Here is a 27,165-nt window from a genome sequence, read left to right as displayed (position 1 = left end):
ATCGGAATGTTACTTTAAAAATCATTAGGATGTTAAGCATACTGGGAATAAACATACATCATACTTTATTACCTTTATTCGATTCTTCAATGCATAATTTGTGAAGCGTTTCAACCTCTTTCTATCAAGAGGTCCAAGAGATGCTGGTTGGTTTGTTTCAAGTAATTTAAGAAACTGTATACCTTCTGCCTTACCTTCTGGTAGCAATGTTTTGTTTTTGTTAATAAGATTTTTCGGCATTCTTAGCAGATATCATAAATCGTGTTGTCAGTGTTTCTCGAAATTTAATTAAGGCAGCAGATTCTTTTTGGCATGTTTGTATTTCTTGTATTCATCAACCAAACGAATAATTTTGTTTTGGATATTTTGTTTTGTCATCAGTGGAATGCAAGCAGGCTGCCATACTTTTGCTGGACATACTGCTGTATCCCAAGCTGCGAGCTTCCCACTCTGGTGGTTACGAGGATTTAATTGAAGATGATATATGTCTTTCTGAAGAACATCTCCAGTAGTTGGTCTAAATTGTCCTTCCTTAAAATGTTTTAAAGGCTGCAAATTACCAAGCAAACTACCATTGTTCATTTTACTCTTCCTCAGCTCCATGATGGATACATGAATACACACGGAATATTAGACAGAAGTGTATACAATACGTTATATAATCATACAAGATACAAGTAGAAAATGCTAACTGATCAATAGTGAAACCTGAAATGCATTACAGAAGGTTATCGTTAAGTTCAGCTGACTTAATCCATTTTTTGCCACATGATTTAGATAGATAGACTACATTATGCTGGGTGAGAGATGCTATTGAAATTGTGGCGGACCGTGACCATCTTGCACTTGATCAGAGCTCTTTCCGAGCAATGAAGCGTGTATTTTAACATCAAGTGCAATGGGTACCCAGATGTTAGCTACATTGAGATGATCGGTTCCATGTTATACTGTATATGACTCCAGGCATTTAACGTTTGTGGTGCCTAAGGAATACATCTCGTTGTAGGAATGAAGCGACAGCGACAAAATCATTCATGCATGACTGCTCGTATCAATTTTTTAATAACTTTTTTTCTGTTGCTCTGAGACACTTTTTAATATATTTTTTGAACTCCTTACCCCCAAAAACCCCTTGACAGCAACTTTCATCATTTTTCTAGTATCATTTGGCAATAAATTAACAAAAATCAGTCATGCGTGACTGCATAATCTGGGTACTTAAACGGTCATAACTCTGGTACCGATTGTCCAATTTTAATAATTTTTTTTTTTAATTCTTCAGCAGAAGAAATGCTTTCAGATAATCTAGATATCAGCATACTAGGTTAAAAGTAAAGGGGTTTTAAAGGGGATTTTTGTAATTTTTTTGAAAAGTTGTTGCTAAGAAACAGCGAATAACTTCCCAGACGTTGATCGAAAAAAAAATTTTATGCATATTTTTGAAATCAGCATTGAAAACCCATGCAGAAAAGTCACAATATAGATGAAAACAAAAGAAAGTCCGGGGATTGGGGAGGTCTACCCCCAATGAGTACTGAGTAGGCCTACCTCCAACCCCCCATGAGTACTGAGTAGGCCTACCTCCAACCCCCCATGACTACTGAGTAAGCCTACCTCCAACCCCCCATGAATACTGAGTAGGCCTACCTCCAACCCCCATGAGTACTGAGTAGGTCTACCTCCAACCCCCATGAGTACTGAGTAGGCCTACCTCCAACCCCATTACTGAGTAGGCCTACCTCCAACCCCCCATGGCTACTGAGTAGGTCTACCTCCAACCCCCATAACTACTGAGTAGGCCTACCTCCAACCCCCATGACTACTGAGTAGGCCTACTTCCAACCCCATGACTACTGAGTAGGCCTACCTCCAACCCCCCACGACTACTGAGTAGGCCTACCTCCAACCCCCATAACTACTGAGTAGGCCTACCTCCAACCCCCATGACTACTGAGTAGGCCTACTTCCAACCCCATGACTACTGAGTAGGCCTACCTCCAACCCCCCATGACTACTGAGTAGGCCTACCTCCAACCCCCATAACTACTGAGTAGGCCTACCTCCAACCCCCATGACTACTGAGTAGGCCTACCTCCAACCCCCATGACTACTGAGTAGGCCTACCTCCAACCCCCATAACTACTGAGTAGGCCTACCTCCAACCCCCATGACTACTGAGTAGGCCTACCTCCAACCCCCATGACTACTGAGTAGGCCTACCTCCAACCCCCATAACTTCTGAGTAGGCCTACCTTCAAATCCCCCATGAGTACCGAGAAGTAAGGCGAAGTGAAAAAAAAAACAGCCAAAAACCGAGTTATCACACAAGATGACTACTGCTATGTGTATTTCTGTAAAATTCTACGCAAGAATATTCAGTTACGGTACTTTAAACCTGTACTGCAGTCAATTTTGTTTTTGGCATTTTTAAGGAGCACTGAGTTGCTAGGTACAATTTTTTTGAAGAAAAGAACTTTGTTTATTTTTTTAAATTGTAGAAGTTTCCAACTTTAACAACTACAACAATAATATCAATAAACAATCAACCAGGTTTGGTAACTACAAAAGTTTATTGGTAGAGCTCTCGCCGCCGTAAAGGCGGCTTCATCAGTACTCTTATTCAAATAGAAAATTGATTCTATTTGAATAAGAGTACTGATGAAGCCGCCTTTACGGCGGCGAAAGCTCTACCAATAAACTTTTGTAGTTACCAAACCTGGATGATTTTTTATTGATTATTATACGTTTGGTTGAATCCTTTTGCATGAATCCTACAATTATTTATGATTAGCAATTCCCAAAACACCGGGAAGCCAGAACTGAGGTTAACAGTCTGCAGAAACCTTTTATTACTACTACTACAACAATAATATCACCTAACGTAACTATTATTTGCCCTTTTAGGGAAAGGCTGGCTGTTAACAAAAGAGTGAGAGGGAGAACAAATATTACGTGTGAACTGTACTAGGTGCAACTAAAGAATGATTACACTGAACGCAGAACTAAGAACACGACGCCTACCAATTATGACGTCACACAATTTACGTTGTTGCTTGAGGTTCCATCAACATCCTTCTTTCTTTTAAGAATAGTGAATTACGTTTCCAAAATTATGAGGAATACAAGCAATGCAATAAACATACAAAATAACATTAATAATATACATAATCAGCGAATCTTGCGGGAGGTTTTTCGACTTCTCCGAGGACGCTCTCGGACAGACTCCATTTGCTGTTCATGTTGTTGTGGCTTGCAAGGCTCACAATGTTGACTGGCTTCTGGTAGTGGGTAGTAATAATACGAAGATTCATCACACGTCTTTTTACAATGATTAGAGCGCACATGAACTCTGTTTCTCCTGTAAGTGGCACCATCACTTGTGATGATCAAATACGTACGATCAAATAATTGTTTTATTACAGTTCCTTTAAACCAGCCAGGCTTATCCGGATGTTGGAAATAAACAGATTGATTTGGATAGAGGACACTTAAATCCTTTGCATTTTTGTCGTAGGATTGTTTCACCTGCTTTTGACGGTTCATCCTTTTCGAAGGATCAAAAGTACGTTGGGTAGAGTTAACAGAAGGAATGATAGAGCGAGTTGCTCGACCAAACATAAGTTCAGCTTGGCTACAATTTGTACTTTGTTGTGGAGTATTTCTAAATTCAAGAAATGCCAAATACGGGTCTGAATTATCACGAATACACTTTTTAATCAAGTTTTTTACAATTTTCACAGACGATTCAGCTTTCCCATTGCTTTGTTGATGTCCTGGAGATGAGGTGTTGTGTGTGATACCCCATTCTTTCGTAAATTTAAGAAATTCATAGGAAGTAAATTGAGTACCAGAGTCGCTTATTACACATTTAGGTATACCATAACGAGCAAACGATTTCTTCATACATGCTATCACTTGACTACTAGTTAAGTTTGGTAAAACATCAACTTCAAAAAAATTACTGAAATAATCAACAGTGATTAAGTAGTTTTTGTTTTGATAGTGACAAATGTCTACACCAACTTTTTCAAACGGCGTTTTACCTTCGGCATGTTGAATTAACGTTTCTTTTTGATTTTTTGGCTTAAATTCTTGACAAACATCACATGAATTAGCAATTTCAGAAATTTCTTTACACATGCCTTTCCAAAAAATGGTGTTTCGAGCACGGCGCATCATACTGTCACATCCTAAGTGTGCTTTATGAAGGCGCTGCTTCATTTCATGTCTGAGAGTTTTTGGTATTAAAAGTCTCTGTCCTTTTAGGACAATGCCATTGTGGCAACTTAGAGTGTCTCTTAAAGAAAAGTATGGTCGTATAGATACCTCGAGTTCATTTTGGTGATCTGGCCATCTGCTTTGAATAACTTCTAATAGTTTCTGGATGTCGGGATCTTCATTGGAAGCTTTTCTTACTTCTTCTACCAGAAGATCGGGTATATCTCCAAATCCGTCGACTGATATCGAGTTGACATTGACGAGAGGAATATCTAAGTAAGCTCGACTTAACGTGTCAGCTAAAATAAGTTGTTTTCTTGGAACATACTGAAAAGTAAAATTATATCTGTGCAGCCGTAGCATCAATGCTTGTAATCTTCTTGGGGCTTGACTTAGAGGTTTGTTTAGGATGATTTTCAGAGGCTTGTGATCATTTTCCACCAGAATCGTATTGCCATAAGTGTATTGGTCAAATCGTTCCAAACCAAATACTACAGCAAGAGCTTCTTTTTCTATTTGAGCCCAATTACGTTCTGCGGATGTTAAGCATGTTGAGGCATACTCAATAGGTTTACCTTCTTGCATCAGTACGGCTCCTAAACCATCTTTGCTGCTGTCTACCTGAAGACAAAGCTCTTTTTCGGGATCGAAGTAAGCTAACAGTAATGTTTCAGACACTTTCTTTTTGATTGTTTGAAAAGCTTCTTCGGCCTCACTTGACCAATTCCATTCTGCACCTTTTCTTACGAGGACTCTGATTGGTTCCAGGTCATTCGCCAAGTTAGGGATAAATCTTGCTAAGTATTGAATCATACCGGTAAATCTTTTCACACCGTGTATATCCGTTGGGGCAGGCATTTTCACGATTGCTTCAACTTTTGCTTTATCGGCTGAAATGCCTTCTTTAGTTATTCGGTGACCCATAAAAGTGATTTCTTCTTGCTTGATTACAGCTTTTTCATTGTTGAGAATGATGTTTTGCTCTTGACAACGTTTTTGCAGTTTCTTGATGTTGGTTTCGTGATCAACTTCAGCTTGTTCACTCGTGTTACCACAACCTACTACAACAATGTCATCGGCTACCGTTATCACACCGGAGAGATCAACAAGGGCATGATTGAGACGTTTTTGAAAGATTTCGCTACTCACTTTTAGTCCGAAAGGTAATCTATTCCATTGATATCGTCCAAATGGAGTGATCATGGTTGTGAGATTTCTTGACTCTTCATCCAGCTTGATGTGCCAATAAGCTTCTTTTACATCTAGTTTGCTGAATATTTTAGCTTTATTCATCTTTGGGAGTACGTCATCAATGGTAGGTAGTTTGTAATGCTCACGCTGTAGAGCGGCGTTCAATGGTTGTGGATCAATGCAAATTCGTAAATTTCCATTAGGTTTCTTTACTACAGCCATTTGGCTTACCCATTGTGTATAGGTTTGTCAATCGGTGATAGAATGTTCCGCTTCACGAGACGTTCGATTTCTTCTTTGACCTGATCTTGAATGGCAAATGGAAGTTTTCGGCATGGTGATATTCGAGGTTTCACGTTTGGATCAACAATTAAATTTGCTGTGCCTAAATCTCCTAATTGGTCAGGTTGTTTAACTTGAGATATAAAGTTATCGAAGTTTACTTTAATAAGATCCATATCTCGTATAGACTTTAGTCCTAGCAAACAGTCAAACTTGTTTTCTACAACAGTGAATGGTAATTTATAAACTTCCTTATTTTTAGGATTCACTACATGCAAAACTGTTTCACCAATCGATTTTACTTGGGTAGAGTTCCACATGGTTAGAGCATTGGGTTTAAAAGTTATTTGATGTTTGTGAACATTCTCTTCACGAATAACGTTGACATCAGCGCCAGTATCCAAGTGGAATTTGACGTCTTGTCCATTAATGTTGAGTTTCACCATTAAGCGAGTCTCGTTATGTTTCAACGCATAACATAAAAAATCGTCATAAGTTTCGCAGTTACCTTTTTGCTCTTCCTTGTCATAGAGTGAATTCGTCCTTTTCATAGAGTGCATACGAGTGCGACAGACTGTACTGAAGTGATTCATCTTGTTGCATTTCAAGCACTTTTTTCCATAAGCAGGGCAGTTCCTTCGGCGATGAGATTTTCCGCATCGTGGACAGTTCTTGATAAAGTTGTCTTGTGGTTTCGATGGTGTTGGATTCTGCACTTTCTGGATTATTGGTTCAGATTTTTGAAGAGACATTTCATTAGCTTGTTTTTGTGACGTTTCGTCCAACCTGCATATTTGAATAGTTTTTTCTAAATTTAAATCCGGATCTCTCAACAAAACTTGTTGTAATTTGTCTGGAATAGAATAAACAATTTTGTCCCTAATCATCCTGTCTGCTTCTTTGAAGTTACATCCTTCAGCTCGTTGTCTGAGTTCAGTTAAGAATGTGTCGAAAGGCTGTTGATATTGCACTTTCCAAAATCTATAACTTTCCATGACTGTGTTCTGTTTAGGAAGGCAATATTCTTCAATCTTTTTCAAAACAACGTCTGGTTTGTTCTTGTCGTCCTCTTCATCGAAGTTCATCTCATAGAATGCTTCTATAAATTGTGGTCCTGCACATTGAAGTATGATGGCTGCTTTTATTTTGTCTGCTTTTTCGTAAGCTTCACTTGCATTTAAATAAACTTCTAGATGCTGCCTCCATCTCTTGTATGCTTCTGATAAATTAGGATCACGTAAGTCTAACGGACAGGGCGCTCTAAAGTTATTATTTGCCATCTTTTTTTAAGCAATATACTTTCAACAGTTAACTTCTTTCATTTGTTCAACTTAAAGTTTTCGCTGCCACCATGTTAACAAAAGAGTGAGAGGGAAAACAAATAAGAATGATTACACTGAACGCAGAACTAAGAACACGACGCCTACCAATTACGACGTCACACAATTTACGTTGTTGCTTGAGGTTCCATCAACACTGGCGGTGTCCAGTACGATATTGAACTGTTTTTTCACTGCTATGGCAAGAGTGTACGTAACACGACACTTTTATTTTGTTGTAGTAATATGTATTACACTATCACACAACACAATTCATTAATATTTCATTAGTTTTACCAGTATACATTTGTTTTTTTACAGATATAGCCTAGAAAATGCAGCTCAACCAATAGTAGCTTACACACCAACCAACTTTATGTAGTAGTAGTAGTAGTGGTAGTAACAGTCCAGTTTTAATCCGGTGATGCCCCTGTTACCGAAGGTGGCCGGATTCACCTTTAAGCCCCGCAATTACCTTCACACCCTGCCTCTACATCGGTCTGTCTAACGCGTCCTTTTTTGTCAATCCCACCTTGCTGCTTTCCTCTTTAACTTGCCTTTTCCACGTTTTCTTGGGTCTTCCTTGTTTTCTACAACCCTCTTCTTGCAACTCCAGTGCTCTTCTTAAAACATCATCTTCATCCTTTCTCAAAACATGCCCATACCACTTCACTCCATTCGCTTTCGCCAACTTATCAACATTCTCATTCAACCCAAGCAAGTTCATAAGTTCTTCGGTATTCCTTTTGTCCATCAGCTTCACACCACACATTGCCCGCACCATTGCTCTCACTGTTCTTAAAATCGCCAATTTGTTTTCCCATAAGCACCATGTCTCACTTCCGTACAGCATTGCAGATCTTACGCAACTAGTATAAATTCTTGAACTCATTTTCAACAGAAATCTTCTACCACATAACAACTCTCGACACTCTCTGAATTTCACCCAACTAAACCTTACTCTTGCAGTCACTGCCGCTTCACAACCACCACTGGCATTCAATCTATCTCCTAGATAACAAAAGACATTCACTAATTCAACTTCGTCATTCAGCTTTTCAACAGGACCAACCATTCCTTCTTCAATCTTCTTGCATATTTCACATTCAAAACCATCTCCGGATCTGCATGCCACTCTCTTCATCTTTGCACATCTTCCATGCACCCACTTCCTGCATTTCGTACACATAACAGAATTTGCCTTTACTCCTTTTCTACATACGCCACAAGTGTCGATTTTACTCATTGTGGTTTCCCTTCCGTTCCACTTATTACAATTTTTGATGTTGATACGCATACCTTGACATTGAAGCGACTCCTTCCACAACTCAAATTTCTCTCTCAGATCTTCCAATGTGTCACCCAGCAGAACCAATTTATATGTGCTTGTAAAACGTGCATAAACGAATGAAGAATAAAGACAATGAACAAGAAACAGTGGTGAATATCAACACATTATACTGCAGCCAGTGAAATGAAGTCAGATTTCGTGTCTGCTTTGGGCAAGACTCTACGCGAAGCGATTTTCACTCGAAAGAAACCATTCCCAAATGAGGCACTCCGCAGCCTGAGTATGTGCAGGAAAATGTGGGAATTCAAACCTTTTGTTTGTTAAACTCTTCAGTTTATCCAAGGTCAAGTGAGAAAAGTGTTGCTGGTTTGGTCTTGTGGTTGATACGTTGTGTTGGTATTTTTTGCGGAGTAATGTTGTCAGACCACCACAACTTATATCTCCTCAAATTGACACCTAAAAACATTCGTCATACTGATTTTAGGCCACATATATCCCACCCTACTTTTTCTTACTGCTTCACATATCCAGTTTCTTTTCCACACAAACTTCTAACAGTCTAACAATCATCCTCACTTCCCAATTTCTTCCCCGTTGAACATTTTTTGTAACCCAGAAATTGTTCGCACTCTTTGACCATTTAAGGGCCATTTTTTGTTTTCAATGCATCATACAAAATGTGGAGCGTACGTTTTGCAGCCGGATGCCCTTCCTGACGCTAACCACAGTTATAGGCAGTGGGCCAAACCTTTACCTAAAAATGTGTTTCCTGCAAGGCAGCAGGATGTCTAACAAATTTTAACCAGCCAGTCAAGACTGTTGCCCATGAGATGGTATGTGCACCCACTTGTTAGCTTGGTATGTGATCAAGACCAGAGTTCCCCGAGACTCGTGGTATAAAAATCCATGACGACTGCCCAAAGTACAAAGGTTTTTACTTGTACCACACACTACACCTCACAAACGCATTGTGAAAATTCAGTATTTTGGCTTGGAAGACCGAGAGTGGAATGTTGACTTGATGATACGGCCAGGGCGACAATTGCTGTTTGATGTCAGTGACGCAGGCTCTCCTGTCGGATCAAGTGCTAGGATACGTTGCATTATCGAAGCGAATGTACATTGCAACTATTTTCATCACTTGCCTTAGTCATGATTGAACTAGCTTAGAAACGATGTTACGTCACGTTCATTTTTCCAGCACATCAGCATGAATCTTCTGGAAGAAAGCGCAGTGTCTGACGACATCATTTCACCCAACGCTGACACCGTGTGCACCGAGAAATACTTCTCCACGCCCGGTCTCACCGCCATACTGGAGCAAGCCGCGCATACGTTCGCTATGGTTAGTACTTGGTGGCACACACCGATTATGGTTGTCGTTGTATGTTCTTTGTAGCTTCAACTTGTGGTTTGAACTTTCTGGCAACTTTTCATCTTAAATTCATTACCTCGATAGCTTGATGAAGGTTCACTGGTTTACTTGCAGGCTGGCCTGCATGAGGTGGTGGGAATGATCTACAAGATCTTAACACCGGTATACGAGCAGCAGAAGGATTACAAGAAGCTCTCCCGAATCCACAGCAAGCTCAGTGAAAGCTTCGGGAAGATCAGCAGCCAGGTACTAATGTGCTAACCATCTGTCAATCACGAGTGTCGTCGCAATGAAGTAATTGCATCTGGGTTGCGACCCCGGAAAAAATTCCGAGAGTGTATTTAATTCAGAACCAACTATTATTTAATTTGAAATTCCAGAAAGTTTGCGAAAAAAATGTGATCATTAAATTGCATGGCGGACGCCCCATGGCCTATTGCACCTACTTCAATTGATACTAAACGTTTTACTTATTTACATTTTTTATGCGCCATATTTTCATACAATAAAAATACTTTGTTCAGTTGATATTTGAACATTTCTTATTTGTTTATTCTGAAAACCTTCATTCATAGTTTCGTCTCAAAATCCCATCCCTAGCAGCCCTGCAATGTTGTTAGTTCACTCCCATCCCTAGCAGCCCTGCAATGTTGTTACTTCACTTCGATCCTTAGCTGCCCTGCAATGTTGTGACTTTACTCCCGTCCATGGCTGCCCTGTAATGTTGTTAGTTCACTCCCATCCCTAGCTGCCCTGCAATGCTGTTACTTCACTTCCATCCCTAGCTGCCCTGCAATGCTGTTACTTCACTCCCATCCCTCGGAATGGCCCGTTTCGGCGAGTCCGATTCGACGAGTCCAATTCGGCTAGTCCGATTCGGCGAGTGTCCTATTCCACGATTTTTTGAAATTGTTTTTTTAAATTATCGGGTACCGTAGCCCAGTGCTTCTCAACCTTTTTCACTTCGCGACCCACTTTTAATGCAAGTTTTATTGTGCGACCCACAATGAGATATGACATCTTTACTACTGACGTACGTACTGAAATAGTTGATGCGACACCAAATATCTAATTGATACATATTTGTTACATTGTTGCATAATTGTTACGTAATCATAATGCAATAATTTCCTGATTTAATAGAAAACAGGGTACACAATTTATGAAAATGGAAAGTCAACAAATGAAGTGAAGATAAGAGTAGCGATGGAGAAGGCGCAGTACTGTTCAAGACCAAACTGCGGCTTGTGAGATCCATAGTAATGTTTCTGGGCAGTCGAGTGTAGCAAGAACTCAGCGATAGACACGTGTTTCGCCCATGAGGCTGGGCTCATCAGTACCGCATCTTACTATCCATAGTAATGTCGGTATTTTTTAGAAAATTTTAACATTCAGTAACATTTAGAAATGCTTTGCGATCCACCTGAAATAGCTTCGCCACCCACCGGTTGGGAAGCACTGCCGTAGCCTAATTATCATTGCTGTTTTAAGGGTTGGGGCTAGACTTAGAGGTAAGGGATAGCGGTTAGGGTTAGAGGTTAGGGGTTGGGGTAAGGGTTAGGGTTGGGGTTGAAGTTAGGGGTTAGGGTCTTACTTCAACGTTTAGCAACGTTAAAACGATAAAAAAGCGGCAATGATAATTAGGATACGGTACCCGATAATTTAAAAAAAAAATTCAAAAAATCGCCGAATAGGGAACTCACCGAATCGGACTCGCCGAATAGTAGCAGACCACCCATCTTTAGCTGCCCTGTAATGTTGTTACTTCACTCCCATCCCTAGTTGCCCTGCAATGTTGTTACTTCACTTCCATCCCTAGCTGCCCTGCAATGCTGTTACTTCACTTCCATCCCTAGCTGCCCTGCAATGTTGTTACTTCATTTCCATCCCTAGCTTCCCTGCAATGTTGTTACTTCACTCCCATCCCTAGTTGCCCTGCAATGTTGTTACTTCACTCCCATCCCTAGCTGCCCTGCAATGCTGTTACTTCACTCCCATCTATAGCTGCCCGGCAATGTTGTTACTTCACTCCCATCCATAGCTGCCCTGTAATGCTGTTACTTCACTTCCATCCCTATTTGCCCTGTAATGTTACTTCATTCCCATCCATAGCTGCCCTTTAATGCTGTTACTTTACTTCCATCCCTAGCTGCCCTGTAATGCTGTTACTTCACTTCCATCCCTAGTTGCTCTGCAATGTTGTCACTTCACTCCCACCCCTTGCTGCCATGCAATGTTGTTACTTCACTTCCATCCCTAGCTGCCCTGCAATGCTGTTACTTCATTTCCATCCCTAGCTGCCCTGCAATGTTGTCACTTCACTCCCACCCCTTGCTGCCCTGCAATGCTGTTACTTCACTCCCATCCCTAGCTGCCCTACAATGTTGTTACTTCACTTCCATCCCTAGCTGCCATGCAATGCTGTTACTTCACACCCATCCCTAGCTGCCCTGTAATGCTGTTACTTCACTTCAATGCCTAGCTGCCCTGCAATGCTGTTACTTCACTTCCATCCCTAGCTGCCCTTTAATGCTGTTACTTCACTCCCATCTATAGCTGCTCTGCAATGCTGTTACTTCATTCCCATCCATAGCTGCCATGTATTGTTGTTACTTCACTTCCATCCCTAGCTGCCCTGCAGTGTTGTTACTTCACTCCTACCCCTAGCTGCCCTGCAATGCTGTTACTTCACTCCCATCCCTAGCTGCCCTGCAATGCTGTTACTTTACTCCCGTCCCTAGCTGCCCTGTAATGTTGTTACTTCACTTCCATCCCTAGCTGCCCTGCAATGCTGTTACTTCACTTCAATCCCTCGCTGCCCTGCAATGATGTTACTTCACTCCCATCCCTAGCTGCCCTGTAATGTTGTTACTTCACTCCCATCCCTAGCTGCCCTGCAATGTTGTTACTTCACTTCCATCCCTAGCTGCCATGCAATGTTGTTACTTCACTTCCATCCCTAGCTGCCCTGCAATGTTGTTACTTCACTTCCATCCCTAGCTGCCCTGCAATGTTGTTACTTCACTCCCATCCTTAGCTGCCCTGTAATGCTGTTACTTCACTTCCATCCCTAGCTGCCATGCAATGTTGTTACTTCACATCCATCCCTAGCTGCCATGTCATGTTGTTACTTCACTCCCGTCCCTAGCTGCCATGCAATGTTGTTACTTCACTTCCATCCCTAGCTGCCATGTCATGTTGTTACTTCACTTCCATCCCTAGCTGCCCTGCAATGCTGTTACTTCACTCCCATCCTTAGCTGCCCTGCAATGTTGTTACTTCACTTCCATCCCTAGCTGCCCTGTAATGTTGTTACTTCACTCCCATCTCTAGCTGCCCTGTAATGTTGTTACTTCACTTCCATCCCTAGCTGCCCTGCAATGTTGTTACTTCACTTCCATCCCTAGCTGCCATGCAATGTTGTTACTTCACTTCCATCCCTAGCTGCCTTGTCATGTTGTTACTTTACTCCCATCCCTAGCTGCCATGCAATGTTGTTACTTCACTTCCATCCTTAGCTGCCCTGCAATGTTGTTACTTCACTTCCATCCCTAGCTGCCATGTATTGTTGTTACTTCACTCCCATCCCTAGCTGCCCTGCAATGTTGTTACTTCACTCCCATCCCTAGCTGCCCTGTAATGTTGTTACTTCACTCCCATCCCCAGCTGCCCTGCAATGCTGTTACTTCACTTCAATGCCTTGCTGCCCTGCAATGCTGTTACTTCACTTCCATCCCTAGCTGCCCTGTAATGTTGTTACTTCACTCCCATCCCTAGCTGCCCTGTAATGTTGTTACTTCACTCCCATCCCTAGCTGCCCTGCAATGCTGTTACTTCACTTCCATCCCTAGCTGCCCTGTAATGTTGTTACTTCACTCCCATCCCTAGCTGCCCTGTAATGTTGTTACTTCACATCCATCCCTAGCTGTTCTGCAATGTTGTTACTTCACATCCATCCCTAGCTGCCATGTCATGTTGTTACTTCACTCCCGTCCCTAGCTGCCCTGCAATGTTGTTACTTCACTTCCATCCCTAGCTGCCCTGCAATGTTGTTACTTCACTTCCATCCCTAGCTGCCCTGTAATGTTGTTACTTCACTCCCATCCCTAGCTGCCCTGCAATGCTGTTACTTCACTTCCATCCCTAGCTGCCCTGTAATGTTGTTACTTCACTTCCATCCCTAGCTGCCCTGCAATGCTGTTACTTCACTTCCATCCCTAGCTGCCCTGCAATGTTGTTACTTCACTCCCATCCCTAGCTGCCCTGTAATGCTGTTACTTCATTTCCATCCCCAGCTTCCCTGCAATGCTGTTACTTCATTTCCATCCCCAGCTTCCCTGCAATGCTGTTACTTCACTCCCATCCCTAGCTGCCCTGTAATGTTGTTACTTCACTCCCATCCATAGCTGCCCTGTAATGCTGTTACTTCACTTCCATCCCTATCTGCCCTGTAATGTTACTTCATTCCCATCCATAGCTGCCCTTTAATGCTGTTACTTTACTTTCATCCCTAGCTGCCCTGTAATGTTGTTGCTTCGCTCCCATCCCTAGCTGCCCTGTAATGTTGTTACTTCACTTCCATCCCTAGCTGCCCTGCAATGCTGTTACTTCACTTCCATCCCTAGCTGCCCTGCAATGCTGTTACTTCATTTCCATCCCCAGCTTCCCTGCAATGCTGTTACTTCACTTCCATCCCTAGCTGCCCTGTAATGTTGTTACTTCACTTCCATCCCTAGCTGCCCTGCAATGCTGTTACTTCACTTCCATCCCTATCTGCCCTGTAATGTTACTTCATTCCCATCCATAGCTGCCCTTTAATGCTGTTACTTTACTTTCATCCCTAGCTGCCCTGTAATGTTGTTGCTTCACTCCCATCCCTAGCTGCCCTGTAATGTTGTTACTTCACTTCCATCCCTAGCTGCCCTGCAATGTTGTTACTTCACTCCCATCCCTAGCTGCCCTGTAATGCTGTTACTTCACTCCTATCCATAGCTGCCCTGTAATGTTGTTACTTCACTTCCATCCCTAGCTGCCCTGCAATGCTGTTACTTCACTTCCATCCCTATCTGCCCTGTAATGTTACTTCATTCCCATCCATAGCTGCCCTTTAATGCTGTTACTTTACTTTCATCCCTAGCTGCCCTGTAATGTTGTTGCTTCACTCCCATCCCTAGCTGCCCTGTAATGTTGTTACTTCACTTCCATCCCTAGCTGCCCTGCAATGTTGTTACTTCACTCCCATCCCTAGCTGCCCTGTAATGCTGTTACTTCACTCCTATCCATAGCTGCCCTGTAATGTTGTTGCTTCACTCCCATCCCTAGCTGCCCTGTAATGTTGTTACTTCACTTTCATCCCTAGCTGCCCTGCAATGTTGTTACTTCACTTCCATCCCTAGCTGCCCTGCAATGTTGTTACTTCACTCCCATCCCTAGCTGCCCTGTAATGCTGTTACTTCACTCCCATCCCTAGCTGCCCTGCAATGCTGTTACTTCACTTCCATCCCTATCTGCCCTGTAATGTTACTTCATTCCCATCCATAGCTGCCCTGCAATGTTGTTACTTCACTTCCATCCCTAGCTGCTCTGTAATGCTGTTACTTCACTCCCATCCATAGCTGCCCTGTAATGTTGTTACTTCACTCCCATCCATAGCTGCCCTGTAATGCTGTTACTTCACTTCCATCCCTATCTGCCCTGTAATGTTACTTCATTCCCATCCATAGCTGCCCTGCAATGTTGTTACTTCACTTCCATCCCTAGCTGCTCTGCAATGCTGTTACTTCACACCCATCCGTAGCTGCCCTGTAATGCTGTTACTTCACTCCTATCCATAGCTGCCCTGCAATGTTGTTACTTCACTTCCATCCCTACTTCCCTAGCTGCCCTGCAATGTTGTTACTTCACTTCCATCCCTAGCTGCTCTGCAATGTTGTTACTTCACTCCCATCCCTAGCTGCCCTGCAATGTTGTTACTTCACTCCCATCCCTAGCTGCCCTGCAATGTTGTTACTTCACTCCCATCCCTAGCTGCTCTGCAATGCTGTTACTTCACTCCCATCCATAGCTGCCCTGTAATGTTGTTACTTCACACCCATCCGTAGCTGCCCTGTAATGCTGTTACTTCACTTCCATCCCTAGCTGCCATGCAATGTTGTTACTTCACTCCCATCTCTAGCTGCTCTGCAATGTTGTTACTTCACTCCCATCCCTAGCTGCCCTGTAATGCTGTTACTTCACTCCCATCCCTAGCTGCCCTGTAATGTTGTTACTTCACTTCCATCCCTAGCTACCCTGTAATGTTGTTACTTCACTCCCATCTCTAGCTGCTCTGCAATGTTGTTACTTCACTCCCATCCCTAGCTGCCCTGTAATGCTGTTACTTCACTCCCATCCCTAGCTGCCCTGCAATGCTGTTACTTCACTCCCATCTCTAGCTGCCCTGTAATGCTGTTACTTCACTCCCATCCCTAGCTGCCCTGTAATGTTGTTACTTGACTTCCATCCCTAGCTGCCCTGCAATGCTGTTACTTCACTCCCATCCCTAGCTGCCCTGTAATGCTGTTACTTCACTCCCATCCCTAGCTGCCCTGTAATGTTGTTACTTCACTTCCATCCCTAGCTGCCCTGCAATGCTGTTACTTCACTCCCATCTCTAGCTGCTCTGCAATGTTGTTACTTCACTTCCATCCCTAGCTGCCCTGCAATGCTGTTACTTCACTCCCATCTCTAGCTGCTCTGCAATGTTGTTACTTCACTTCCATCCCTAGCTGCTCTGCAATGTTGTTACTTCACTCCCATCCCTAGCTGCTCTGCAATGCTGTTACTTCACTCCCATCTCTAGCTGCTCTGCAATGTTGTTACTTCACTCCCATCCATAGCTGCCCTGCAATGTTGTTACTTCACTTCCATCCCTAGCTGCCCTGTAATGTTGTTACTTCACTTCCATCCCTAGCTGCCCTGCAATGCTGTTACTTCACTCCCATCTCTAGCTGCCCTGCAATGTTGTTACTTCACTCCCATCCCTAGCTGCCCTGCAATGTTGTTACTTCACACCCATCCCTAGCTGCCCTGCAATGTTGTTACTTCACACCCATCCCTAGCTGCCCTGTAATGTTGTTACTTCACTCCCATCCATAGCTGCCCTGCAATGTTGTTACTTCACTTCCATCCCTAGCTGCCCTGTAATGTTGTTACTTCACTCCCATCTCTAGCTGCTCTGTAATGCTGTTACTTTACTTCAATGCCTAGCTGCCCTGTATTGTTGTTACTTCACACCCATCCCTAGCTGCCCTGCAATGTTGTTACTTCACTCCCATCCATAGCTGCCATGCAATGTTGTTACTTCACACCCATCCATAGCTGCCCTGCAATGTTGTTACTTCACTTCCATCCCTAGCTGCCCTGTAATGTTGTTACTTCACTCCCATCTCTAGCTGCTCTGTAATGCTGTTACTTTACTTCAATGCCTAGCTGCCCTGTATTGTTGTTACTTCACACCCATCCCTAGCTGCCCTGCAATGTTGTTACTTCACTCCCATCCCTAGCTGCCCTGTAATGTTGTTACTTCACTCCCATCTATAGCTGCCCTGTAATGCTGTTACTTCACTCCCATCCCTAGCTGCTCTGCAATGCTGTTACTTCACTCCCATCCCCAGCTGCCCTGCAATGTTGTTACTTCACTCCCATCTATAGCTGCCCTGTAATGTTGTTACTTCACTCCCATCCCTAGCTGCTCTGCAATGCTGTTACTTCACTCCCATCCCTAGCTGCTCTGCAATGCTGTTACTTCACTCCCATCCCCAGCTGCCCTGCAATGTTGTTACTTCACTTCCATCCCTAGCTGCCCTGCAATGTTGTTACTTCACTCCCATCCCTAGCTGCTCTGCAATGCTGTTACTTCACTCCCATCCCCAGCTGCCCTGTAATGTTGTTACTTCACTTCCATCCCTAGCTGCCCTGTAATGCTGTTACTTCACTTCCATCCCTAGCTGCTCTGCAATGCTGTTACTTCACTCCCATCCCCAGCTGCCCTGTAATGTTGTTACTTCACTTCCATCCCTAGCTGCCCTGTAATGCTGTTACTTCACTCCCATCCCTAGCTGCTCTGCAATGCTGTTACTTCACTCCCATCCCCAGCTGCCCTGCAATGTTGTTACTTCACTCCCATCCCTAGCTGCCCTGCAATGTTGTTACTTCACTCCCATCCCTAGCTGCTCTGCAATGCTGTTACTTCACTCCCATCCCCAGCTGCCCTGTAATGTTGTTACTTCACTTCCATCCCTAGCTGCCCTGTAATGCTGTTACTTCACTCCCATCCCTAGCTGCTCTGTAATGTTGTTACTTCACTCCCATCCCTAGCTGCCCTGCAATGTTGTTACTTCACTTCCATCCCTAGCTGCCCTGCAATGTTGTTACTTCACTCCCATCCCTAGCTGCTCTGCAATGCTGTTACTTCACTCCCATCCCCAGCTGCCCTGCAATGTTGTTACTTCACTCCCATCCCCAGCTGCCCTGCAATGCTGTTACTTCACTCCCATCCCCAGCTGCCCTGCAATGTTGTTACTTCACTCCCATCCCTAGCTGCCCTGCAATGTTGTTACTTCACTTCCATCCCTAGCTGCCCTGCAATGTTGTTACTTCACTCCCATCCATAGCTGCCCTGTAATGTTGTTACTTCACTTCCATCCCTAGCTGCCCTGTAATGCTGTTACTTCACTTCCATCCCTATCTGCCCTGTAATGTTACTTCATTCCCATCCATAGCTGCCCTTTAATGCTGTTACTTTACTTCCATCCCTAGCTGCCCTGTAATGTTGTTACTTCACTTCCATCCCTATCTGCCCTGTAATGTTACTTCATTCCCATCCATAGCTGCCCTTTAATGCTGTTACTTTACTTTCATCCCTAGCTGCCCTGCAATGCTGTTACTTCACTTCCATCCCTAGCTGCTCTGCAATGTTGTTACTTCACTCCCATCCCTTGCTGCCCTGCAATGTTGTTACTTCACTCCTATCCATAGCTGGCCTGCAATGCTGTTACTTCACTTCCATCCCTAGCTGCTCTGCAATGTTGTTACTTCACACCCATCCATAGCTGCCCTGTAATGTTGTTACTTCACTTCCATCCCTAGCTGCCCTGCAATGTTGTTACTTCACTCCCATCCATAGCTGCTCTGCAATGTTGTTACTTCACACCCATCCATAGCTGCCCTGTAATGTTGTTACTTCACTTCCATCCCTAGCTGCCCTGCAATGTTGTTACTTCACTTCCATCCCTAGCTGCTCTGCAATGTTGTTACTTCACACCCATCCATAGCTGCCCTGTAATGTTGTTACTTCACTTCCATCCCTAGCTGCCCTGTAATGTTGTTACTTCACTTCCATCCCTAGTTGCCCTGCAATGCTGTTACTTCACTCCCATCCATAGCTGCTCTGCAATGTTGTTACTTCACTCCCATCCCTAGCTGCCCTGTAATGTTGTTACTTCACACCCATCCCTAGCTGCCCTGTAATGCTGTTACTTCACTCCTATCCATAGCTGGCCTGCAATGTTGTTACTTCACTTCCATCCCTACTTCCCTAGCTGCCCTGTAATGTTGTTACTTCACTTCTATCCCTAGCTGCCATGCAATGCTAATACTTCCCTCCATCCCTAGCTGCCCTGCAATGTTGTTACTTCACTTCCATCCTTAGCTGCCCTGTAATGCTGTTACTTCACTTACATCCCTAGCTGCCCTGTAATGTTGTTACTTCACTCCCATCCATAGCTGCCCTGTAATGATGTTACTTCACTTACATCCCTAGCTGCCCTGCAATGTTGTTACTTCACTCCCATCCCTAGCTGCCCTGTAATGCTGTTACTTCACTACCATCCCTAGCTGCCCTGCAATGTTGTTACTTCACTCCCATCCCTAGCTGCCCTGTAAAGTTGTTACTTCACTCCCATCCCTAGCTGCCCTGCAATGCTGTTACTTTACTTCCATCCCTAGCTGCCCTGCAATGTTGTTACTTCACACCCATCCCTAGCTGCCCTGTAATGTTGTTACTTCACTTCCATTCCTAGCTGCCCTGCAATGTTGTTACTTCACTCCCATCCCTAGCTGCCCTGCAATGCTGTTACTTTACTTCCATCCCTAGCTGCCCTGCAATGTTGTTACTTCACTCCCATCCCTAGCTGCCCTGCAATGTTGTTACTTCACTTCCATCCCTAGCTGCCCTACAATGCTGTTACTTCACTCCCATCCATAGCTGCCCTGCAATGTTGTTACTTCACTTCCATCCCTAGCTGCCCTGCAATGCTGTTACTTCACTCCCATCCATAGCTGCCCTGCAATGCTGTTACTTCACTTACATCCCTAGCTGCCCTGCAATGTTGTTACTTCACTCCCATCCCTAGCTGCCCTGTAAAGTTGTTACTTCAGTCCCATCCCTAGCTGCCCTGCAATGCTGTTACTTTACTTCCATCCCTAGCTGCCCTGCAATGTTGTTACTTCACTCCCATCCCTAGCTGCCCTGCAATGCTGTTACTTTACTTCCATCCCTAGCTGCCCTGCAATGTTGTTACTTCACTCCCATCCCTAGCTGCCCTGCAATGTTGTTACTTCACTTCCATCCCTAGCTGCCCTGCAATGCTGTTACTTCACTCCCATCCATAGCTGCCCTGCAATGCTGTTACTTTACTTCCATCCCTAGCTGCCCTGCAATGCTGTTACTTCACTCCCATCCATAGCTGCCCTGCAATGTTGTTACTTCACTTCCATCCCTAGCTGCCCTGTAATGTTGTTACTTTACTCCCATCCCTAGCTGCCCTGCAATGCTGTTACTTTACTTCCATCCCTAGTTGCCCTGCAATGCTGTTACTTCACTCCCATCCATAGCTGCCCTGCAATGTTGTTACTTCACTTCCATCCCTAGCTGCCCTGTAATGCTGTTACTTCACTCCCATCCCTAGCTGCCCTGTAAAGTTGTTACTTCAGTCCCATCCCTAGCTGCCCTGCAATGTTGTTACTTCACTCCCATCCATAGCTGCCCTGTAATGCTGTTACTTCACTTCCATCCCTATCTGCCCTGTAATGTTACTTCATTCCCATCCATAGCTGCCCTTTAATGCTGTTACTTTACTTCCATCCCTAGCTGCCCTGTAATGTTGTTACTTCACTCCCATCCATAGCTGCCCTGTAATGCTGTTACTTCACTTCCATCCCTAGCTGCCCTGCAATGCTGTTACTTCACTCCCATCCATAGCTGCCCTGCAATGTTGTTACTTCACTTCCATCCCTAGCTGCCCTGTAATGCTGTTACTTCACTCCCATCCCTAGCTGCCCTGTAAAGTTGTTACTTCAGTCCCATCCCTAGCTGCCCTGCAATGTTGTTACTTCACTCCCATCCATAGCTGCCCTGTAATGCTGTTACTTCACTTCCATCCCTATCTGCCCTGTAATGTTACTTCATTCCCATCCATAGCTGCCCTTTAATGCTGTTACTTTACTTCCATCCCTAGCTGCCCTGTAATGTTGTTACTTCACTCCCATCCATAGCTGCTCTGCAATGTTGTTACTTCACTCCCATCCATAGCTGCTCTGCAATGTTGTTACTTCACTCCCATCCCTTGCTGCCCTGCAATGTTGTTACTTCACTCCCATCCATAGCTGCTCTGCAATGCTGTTACTTCACTCCCATCCATAGCTGCTCTGCAATGTTGTTACTTCACTCCCATCCCTTGCTGCCCTGCAATGTTGTTACTTCACTTCCATCCCTAGCTGCCCTGCAATGTTGTTACTTCACTCCCATCCCTAGCTGCCCTGTAATGTTGTTACTTCACACCCATCCGTAGCTGCCCTGTAATGCTGTTACTTCACTTCCATCCCTAGCTGCCCTGTAATGTTGTTACTTCACACCCATCCCTAGCTGCCCTGTAATGCTGTTACTTCACTCCTATCCATAGCTGGCCTGCAATGTTGTTACTTCACTTCCATCCCTACTTCCCTAGCTGCCCTGCAATGTTGTTACTTCACTCCCATCCCTTGCTGCCCTGCAATGTTGTTACTTCACTTCCATCCCTAGCTCCCCTGTAATGTTGTTATTTCACACCCATCCCTAGCTGCCCTGTAATGCTGTTACTTCACTCCTATCCATAGCTGGCCTGCAATGTTGTTACTTCACTTCCATCCCTACTTCCCTAGCTGCCCTGTAATGTTGTTACTTCACTTCTATCCCTAGCTGCCATGCAATGCTAATACTTCCCTCCATCCCTAGCTGCCCTGCAATGTTGTTACTTCACTTCCATCCTTAGCTGCCATGTATTGTTGTGACTTCACTTCCATCCATAGCTGCCCTGTAATGATGTTACTTCACTCCCATCCCTATCTGCTCTGCAATGCTGTTACTTTACTCCCGTCCCTAGCTGCCCTGTAATGTTGTTACTTCACTTCCATCCCTAGCTGCCCTTTAATGCTGTTACTTCAGTCCCATCCCTAGCTGCCCTGCAATGATGTTACTTCACTCCCATCCCTAGCTGCCCTTTAATGCTGTTACTTCACTCCCATTCCTAGCTGCCCTGCAATGCTGTTACTTCATTTCCATCCCTAGCTGCCCTGTAATGTTGTTACTTCACTCCCATCCCCAGCTTCCCTGCAATGCTGTTACTTCACTTCAATCCCTAGTTGCCCTGCAATGCTCTTACTTCACTTCCATCCTTAGCTGCCCTGCAATGCTGTTACTTCACTCCCATCCCTAGCTGTCCTGCAATGCTGTTACTTCACTCCTGTCCCTGGCTGCCCTGTAATGTTGTTACTTCACTCCCATCCCTTGCTGCCATGCAATGCTGTTCCTTCACTCCCATCCCTAGCTGCCCTGCAATGTTGTTACTTCACTTCCATCCCTAGCTGCCCTGCAATGCTGTTCCTTCACTCCCATCCCTAGCTGCCCTGCAATGTTGTTACTTCACTCCCATCCCTAGCTGCCCTGCAATGCTGTTCCTTCACTCCCATCCCTAGCTGCCCTGCAATGTTGTTACTTCACTCCCATCCCTAGCTGCCCTGCAATGCTGTTACTTCACTCCCATCCCTAGCTGCCCTGCAATGTTGTTACTTCACTCCTGTCCCTGGCTGCCCTGTAATGTTGTTACTTCACTCCCATCCCTTGCTGCCCTGCAATGTTGTTACTTCACTTCCATCCCTAGCTGCCCTGCAATGCTGTTCCTTCACTCCCATCCCTAGCTGCCCTGCAATGCTGTTACTTCACTCCCATCCCTAGCTGCCCTGCAATGCTGTTACTTCACTCCCATCCCTAGCTGCCCTGCAATGCTGTTACTTCACTCCCATCCCTAGCTGCCCTGCAATGCTGTTACTTCACTCCCATCCCTAGCTGCCCTGCAATGCTGTTACTTCACTCCCATCCCTAGCTGCCCTGCAATGCTGTTACTTCACTCCCATCCCTAGCTGCCCTGCAATGCTGTTACTTCACTCCCATCCCTAGCTGTCCTGCAATGCTGTTACTTCACTCCTGTCCCTGGCTGCCCTGTAATGTTGTTACTTCACTCCCATCCCTTGCTGCCCTGCAATGTTGTTACTTCACTTCCATCCCTAGCTGCCCTGCAATGCTGTTCCTTCACTCCCATCCCTAGCTGCCCTGCAATGCTGTTACTTCACTCCCATCCCTAGCTGCCCTGCAATGCTGTTACTTCACTCCCATCCCTAGCTGCCCTGCAATGCTGTTACTTCACTCCCATCCCTAGCTGCCCTGCAATGCTGTTACTTCACTCCCATCCCTAGCTGCCCTGCAATGCTGTTACTTCACTCCCATCCCCAGCTGCCCTGCAATGCTGTTACTTCACTCCCACCCCCAGCTGCCCTGCAATGCTGTTACTTCACTTCAATACCTAGCTGCCCTGCAATGCTGTTACTTCACTTCAATGCCTAGCTGCCCTGCAATGTTGTTACTTCACTCCCATCCCTAGTTGCCCTGCAATGTTGTTACTTCATTTCCATCCCTAGCTGCCCTGCAATGTTGTTACTTTACTTCCATCCCTAGCTGCCCTGCAATGTTGTTACTTCACTCCCATCCCTAGCTGCCCTGCAATGTTGTTACTTCACTCCTATCCCTAGCTGCCCTGCAATGTTGTTACTTCACTCCCAGGATCATTAGGAGGTAGTCATCCCTCCCTTGCCAATGGAATGTTCACGCCTTCAATCGCATTGATTGGTTTTCATAATAATTTCCGTTAGTTTCTAACCTAAATTTGTTTATTTTATATTTGTCGTCTTTTGCAAGGATTGTTTGGTTGTATCCTTTGTGGTCAAATCGGTTTGGAAGGAACCAGTGATTTGAATTGAATCATGTTTATGTTATTTTCTTTGTTTTATGTTTTCGGTGGATTAGAGCTCACAGAGCAGCTGGCAGGTATGTTGGTTTGATACTTACACCACATGTGCGCAGTAGACTTACTTACACAGTAGGCGTGGGCGCAGGCGGTTGGTTTCTGAAAGCATTGTTGGGTTGTCGGATAAATGGCTGAGTGGTAAGAACATCGGCACAGCAAACGGAGACGTTGGTTCAACACCGTTAGAGCATGTACCTCGACAAGAACCTTGACCTCAGAACCAGTAGCAGCTGGCCAGATCGCTGCACGGTTCTATCTGCTTCTCATTGTCTGTTGCATTAGATCAGAGGTGACGAACCTGCGGCCCGTGGGCCGCATGCGGCCCGTCAAAGAATTTTGTGCGGCCCGTAAACAATTTGACAATCGCTCATGCGTTAAAGACAAAAGACATCTCAAAGCTGTTTTATGCCTTCACTGGTACACCTTTCCTTTGCTATTTTCTTGCCCTAAAGTCCAGTGGTTCCCAACCGGGGGAGAATTCCCCACTAGGGGGAAAATTTTCAGGGGCAATTTGGTTTTAGGATTGTAAACCTTTTAAGCCTAGTAAGTTGGCCTAGATTAGAGCGTTAAAGAGGAAATTATTATTAGATTAACTCCCGATTATTTAAGTGCACTGACAATCTGACATGGATGCAATCCATCACGTAGGCCTACTCCTTTTTCATTTAAATACTGGATGGCTTTCATGAGGAAACGTAACCAAACGAGTGTTTGAGCTCATAGACAAGCTTAAATTATTTTTTGACTTTTAAATAAAATTGAAATTTGTTTGTGGATTGCTGAATGATGACAGATGGATTAGATTCCTTTCTTATTTGGTTGATATGTTTGGTCCATTGAATAAACTAAATCTGAAAATGCAAGGAAAAACACCAATATACGGTATATATTCAATTGCCATCTCTGTTTAAAGCAGATTGCTCATCAACATGGGTTATCTGTATCCATGAGCCATTGACATATTGATACAATGGAAATTTACAAACTGTAGGCTACTGCTTCCATGATGGTTCAAGGAAGTTTGGAAGAGAGTGATTGATTTATGTCATCGTCATTTGGAGATTGTCGGTACTAGAAGGCTCTGCTGTCTTCTTCGCGAGGGGAGTACGTTTTGTCTGGCCTCTACATTTCGACCAGGCTGGTTTGGGTGGCCCTTCCAGGAGTAGATACCAGTACCGTTCAGCATTTAAAGATGCTTTGGAAGCTTTCACCAGCAAGCTTGATAATAATTGAAAGAGAAAAGTTAGAATGAACAATTGAACATGTTCCCATGTTTAAAGAATTATCATTGGTGCTGGTTGTTGATGGCAAAGAACAAGTTCTTCCAGAGTTGGAAAAAGAATTGACTTTGCAACATCTCACAGCATTAGAATTAGAACTGGAATTCATTCGATATTTTCCTAAAATTTATGACGATGAGCTTGATTTAATACAAAATTCATTCACATTGCTGGTGGAAAAACTTCTCGATAAATTGCAGGATGAAGTTTTAGAACTCAAAACGGATTCTTGCGCAACAGACTTATTCAGAAAGATATCAATCACTGGATTTTGGCCATTGATGTGTAATTCCTATCCCAAAGTGGCAGAGAAAGCTACTCGAAGTATCCTTCCATTTGCTTCCACTTATCTATGCGAATCAGATTTTTCAACTCTTGCAAATGAAAACAAAACAAAGAAACAGATTAGACGTGGAGAATGATAATCGTTGTGCTCTTTCCAATACTCTTCCACGATATTCATGAGTTATCGAAAAAAAATCACAAGATTCACACAGACTGTTAAATGCATTGACTCTTAGAATTTTGAATGCCTATTCTTTGAATAAAATACTTTTCAGCTACGTTCTTCTTTAATTAAATTATTTTAGTTTGAAAAGGAATATTACCAGCTAAAAAGGTTATTACTAGTGAAAGTTTAGTTTATCTTCCAAAACTTAGATTAAAATATTAATGTAAACGAGTTTTTAACAAACTAAATTTATAGGGGGGGGGGGGATTTAGATTTGAATATCGACCAAAAGGGCCCACCAGGTAAAAAAGGTTGGCAACCACTGCCCTAAACACTAACTTTCAGGGTTTAAAGTTAAAAAATAGGAAAGTTATAAGGTAAAGGTGTCGTCGTCGTCGTGTGAGCGTCTGGGGCCGAGGGTCTATCCTTTTACCACCCCAGATTCACGATGTTCCCGGACTAAGGTGTGGTGTGTAAAGGTGTGAAAACACTATTTACCAATTTTGGTCGATTCCAATCTATGACGTCATGGAATTTTGACGATTAAAAAGTTGTGTGGCCCGATAACTCATGTGTAATTGACAAAGTGGCCCGCGACAGCAAAAAGGTTCGTCACCCCTGCATGTATGCTTCACAATTTATATCATCATAATTGGCCCAATAAAAGTGTTTGTTTTGCTTGTTTCTGGAACCAAAATGACAAGAAAGATCCTTTGCATATGAAATCTACTTTCTCTTTACCGTCACGCCATCTACCATTTGTTCTACTATCTATCCCCCCAGCCTGGTTGCGGTAGTTTCGCCTTTTCTAATTCGAGTCAACTTGGTGATGTGCTTGAAATGTAATTACGAGCCTGAGCATCTGCAAAGTTTCTGTTCATCTGGCTTTCCAAACAACCCGCCGTCAGCGTCACCGGTACACGACAACTGGGCGAGACAAAGTGGGCGATACCCACTTGGGCGAGACCAGGTGGGCGACGAGACAAGTGGGCGACGGACCAAATGGGCGACGGACCAAGTGGACGACGAGTCAAGTGGGCGACGAGTCAAGTGGGCGACGGACCAAGTGGGCGACGGACCAAGTGGACGACGAGCCAAGTGGGCGACGGAAGCGAAAGTTTAGCCTTTCGGAAAAAAATACGACTTTTAATTTTTACTTTAAAATACAATGATTGATTTGTGAAAGGGAGGCAATGAGAGTTCTCACGCTGAGTTTCACGAAGCATTGGAAGCAACATTTTCATTATTTTTTGTAGTCTAGTAATAGCGCTTGCTGTTTGATGTTAATTTGCATTGTGACATCATCTTGACACATTATTTTGCAATTTGCGGCGTCAGGGTTTATCGTGAAGCTTAAGAGAAACCTCTCAGAAAAGAGAC

The 27,165-nt window shown here is 44.0% G+C and overlaps 1 protein-coding gene across 2 annotated transcripts in view; it reads left to right on the top strand.

Moving 5' to 3' along the window:
• LOC145778909 (dedicator of cytokinesis protein 7-like) overlaps positions 1 to 27,165 on the top strand; it is a 99,300-nt gene that overhangs the window by 59,361 nt on the left and 12,774 nt on the right. Inside the window, exons 36-38 of one of the 2 annotated variants that reach the window (XM_082590499.1) lie at positions 9,503 to 9,646; positions 9,791 to 9,922; positions 24,054 to 24,074. In XM_082590499.1, the coding sequence (XP_082446625.1) occupies positions 9,503 to 9,646; positions 9,791 to 9,922; positions 24,054 to 24,074 (297 nt within the window). The remainder of the gene's footprint in view (positions 1 to 9,502; positions 9,647 to 9,790; positions 9,923 to 24,053; positions 24,075 to 27,165) is intronic. The other variant, XM_082590500.1, reaches the window with a different exon arrangement.

This window comes from Aplidium turbinatum, chromosome 10 (genome assembly GCF_918807975.1).
Source record: "Aplidium turbinatum chromosome 10, kaAplTurb1.1, whole genome shotgun sequence".
NCBI lineage: Eukaryota > Metazoa > Chordata > Ascidiacea > Aplousobranchia > Polyclinidae > Aplidium > Aplidium turbinatum.
Note: the sequence above shows the minus strand (reverse complement) of the source record. Positions and strands in the feature narration are given on the sequence as shown.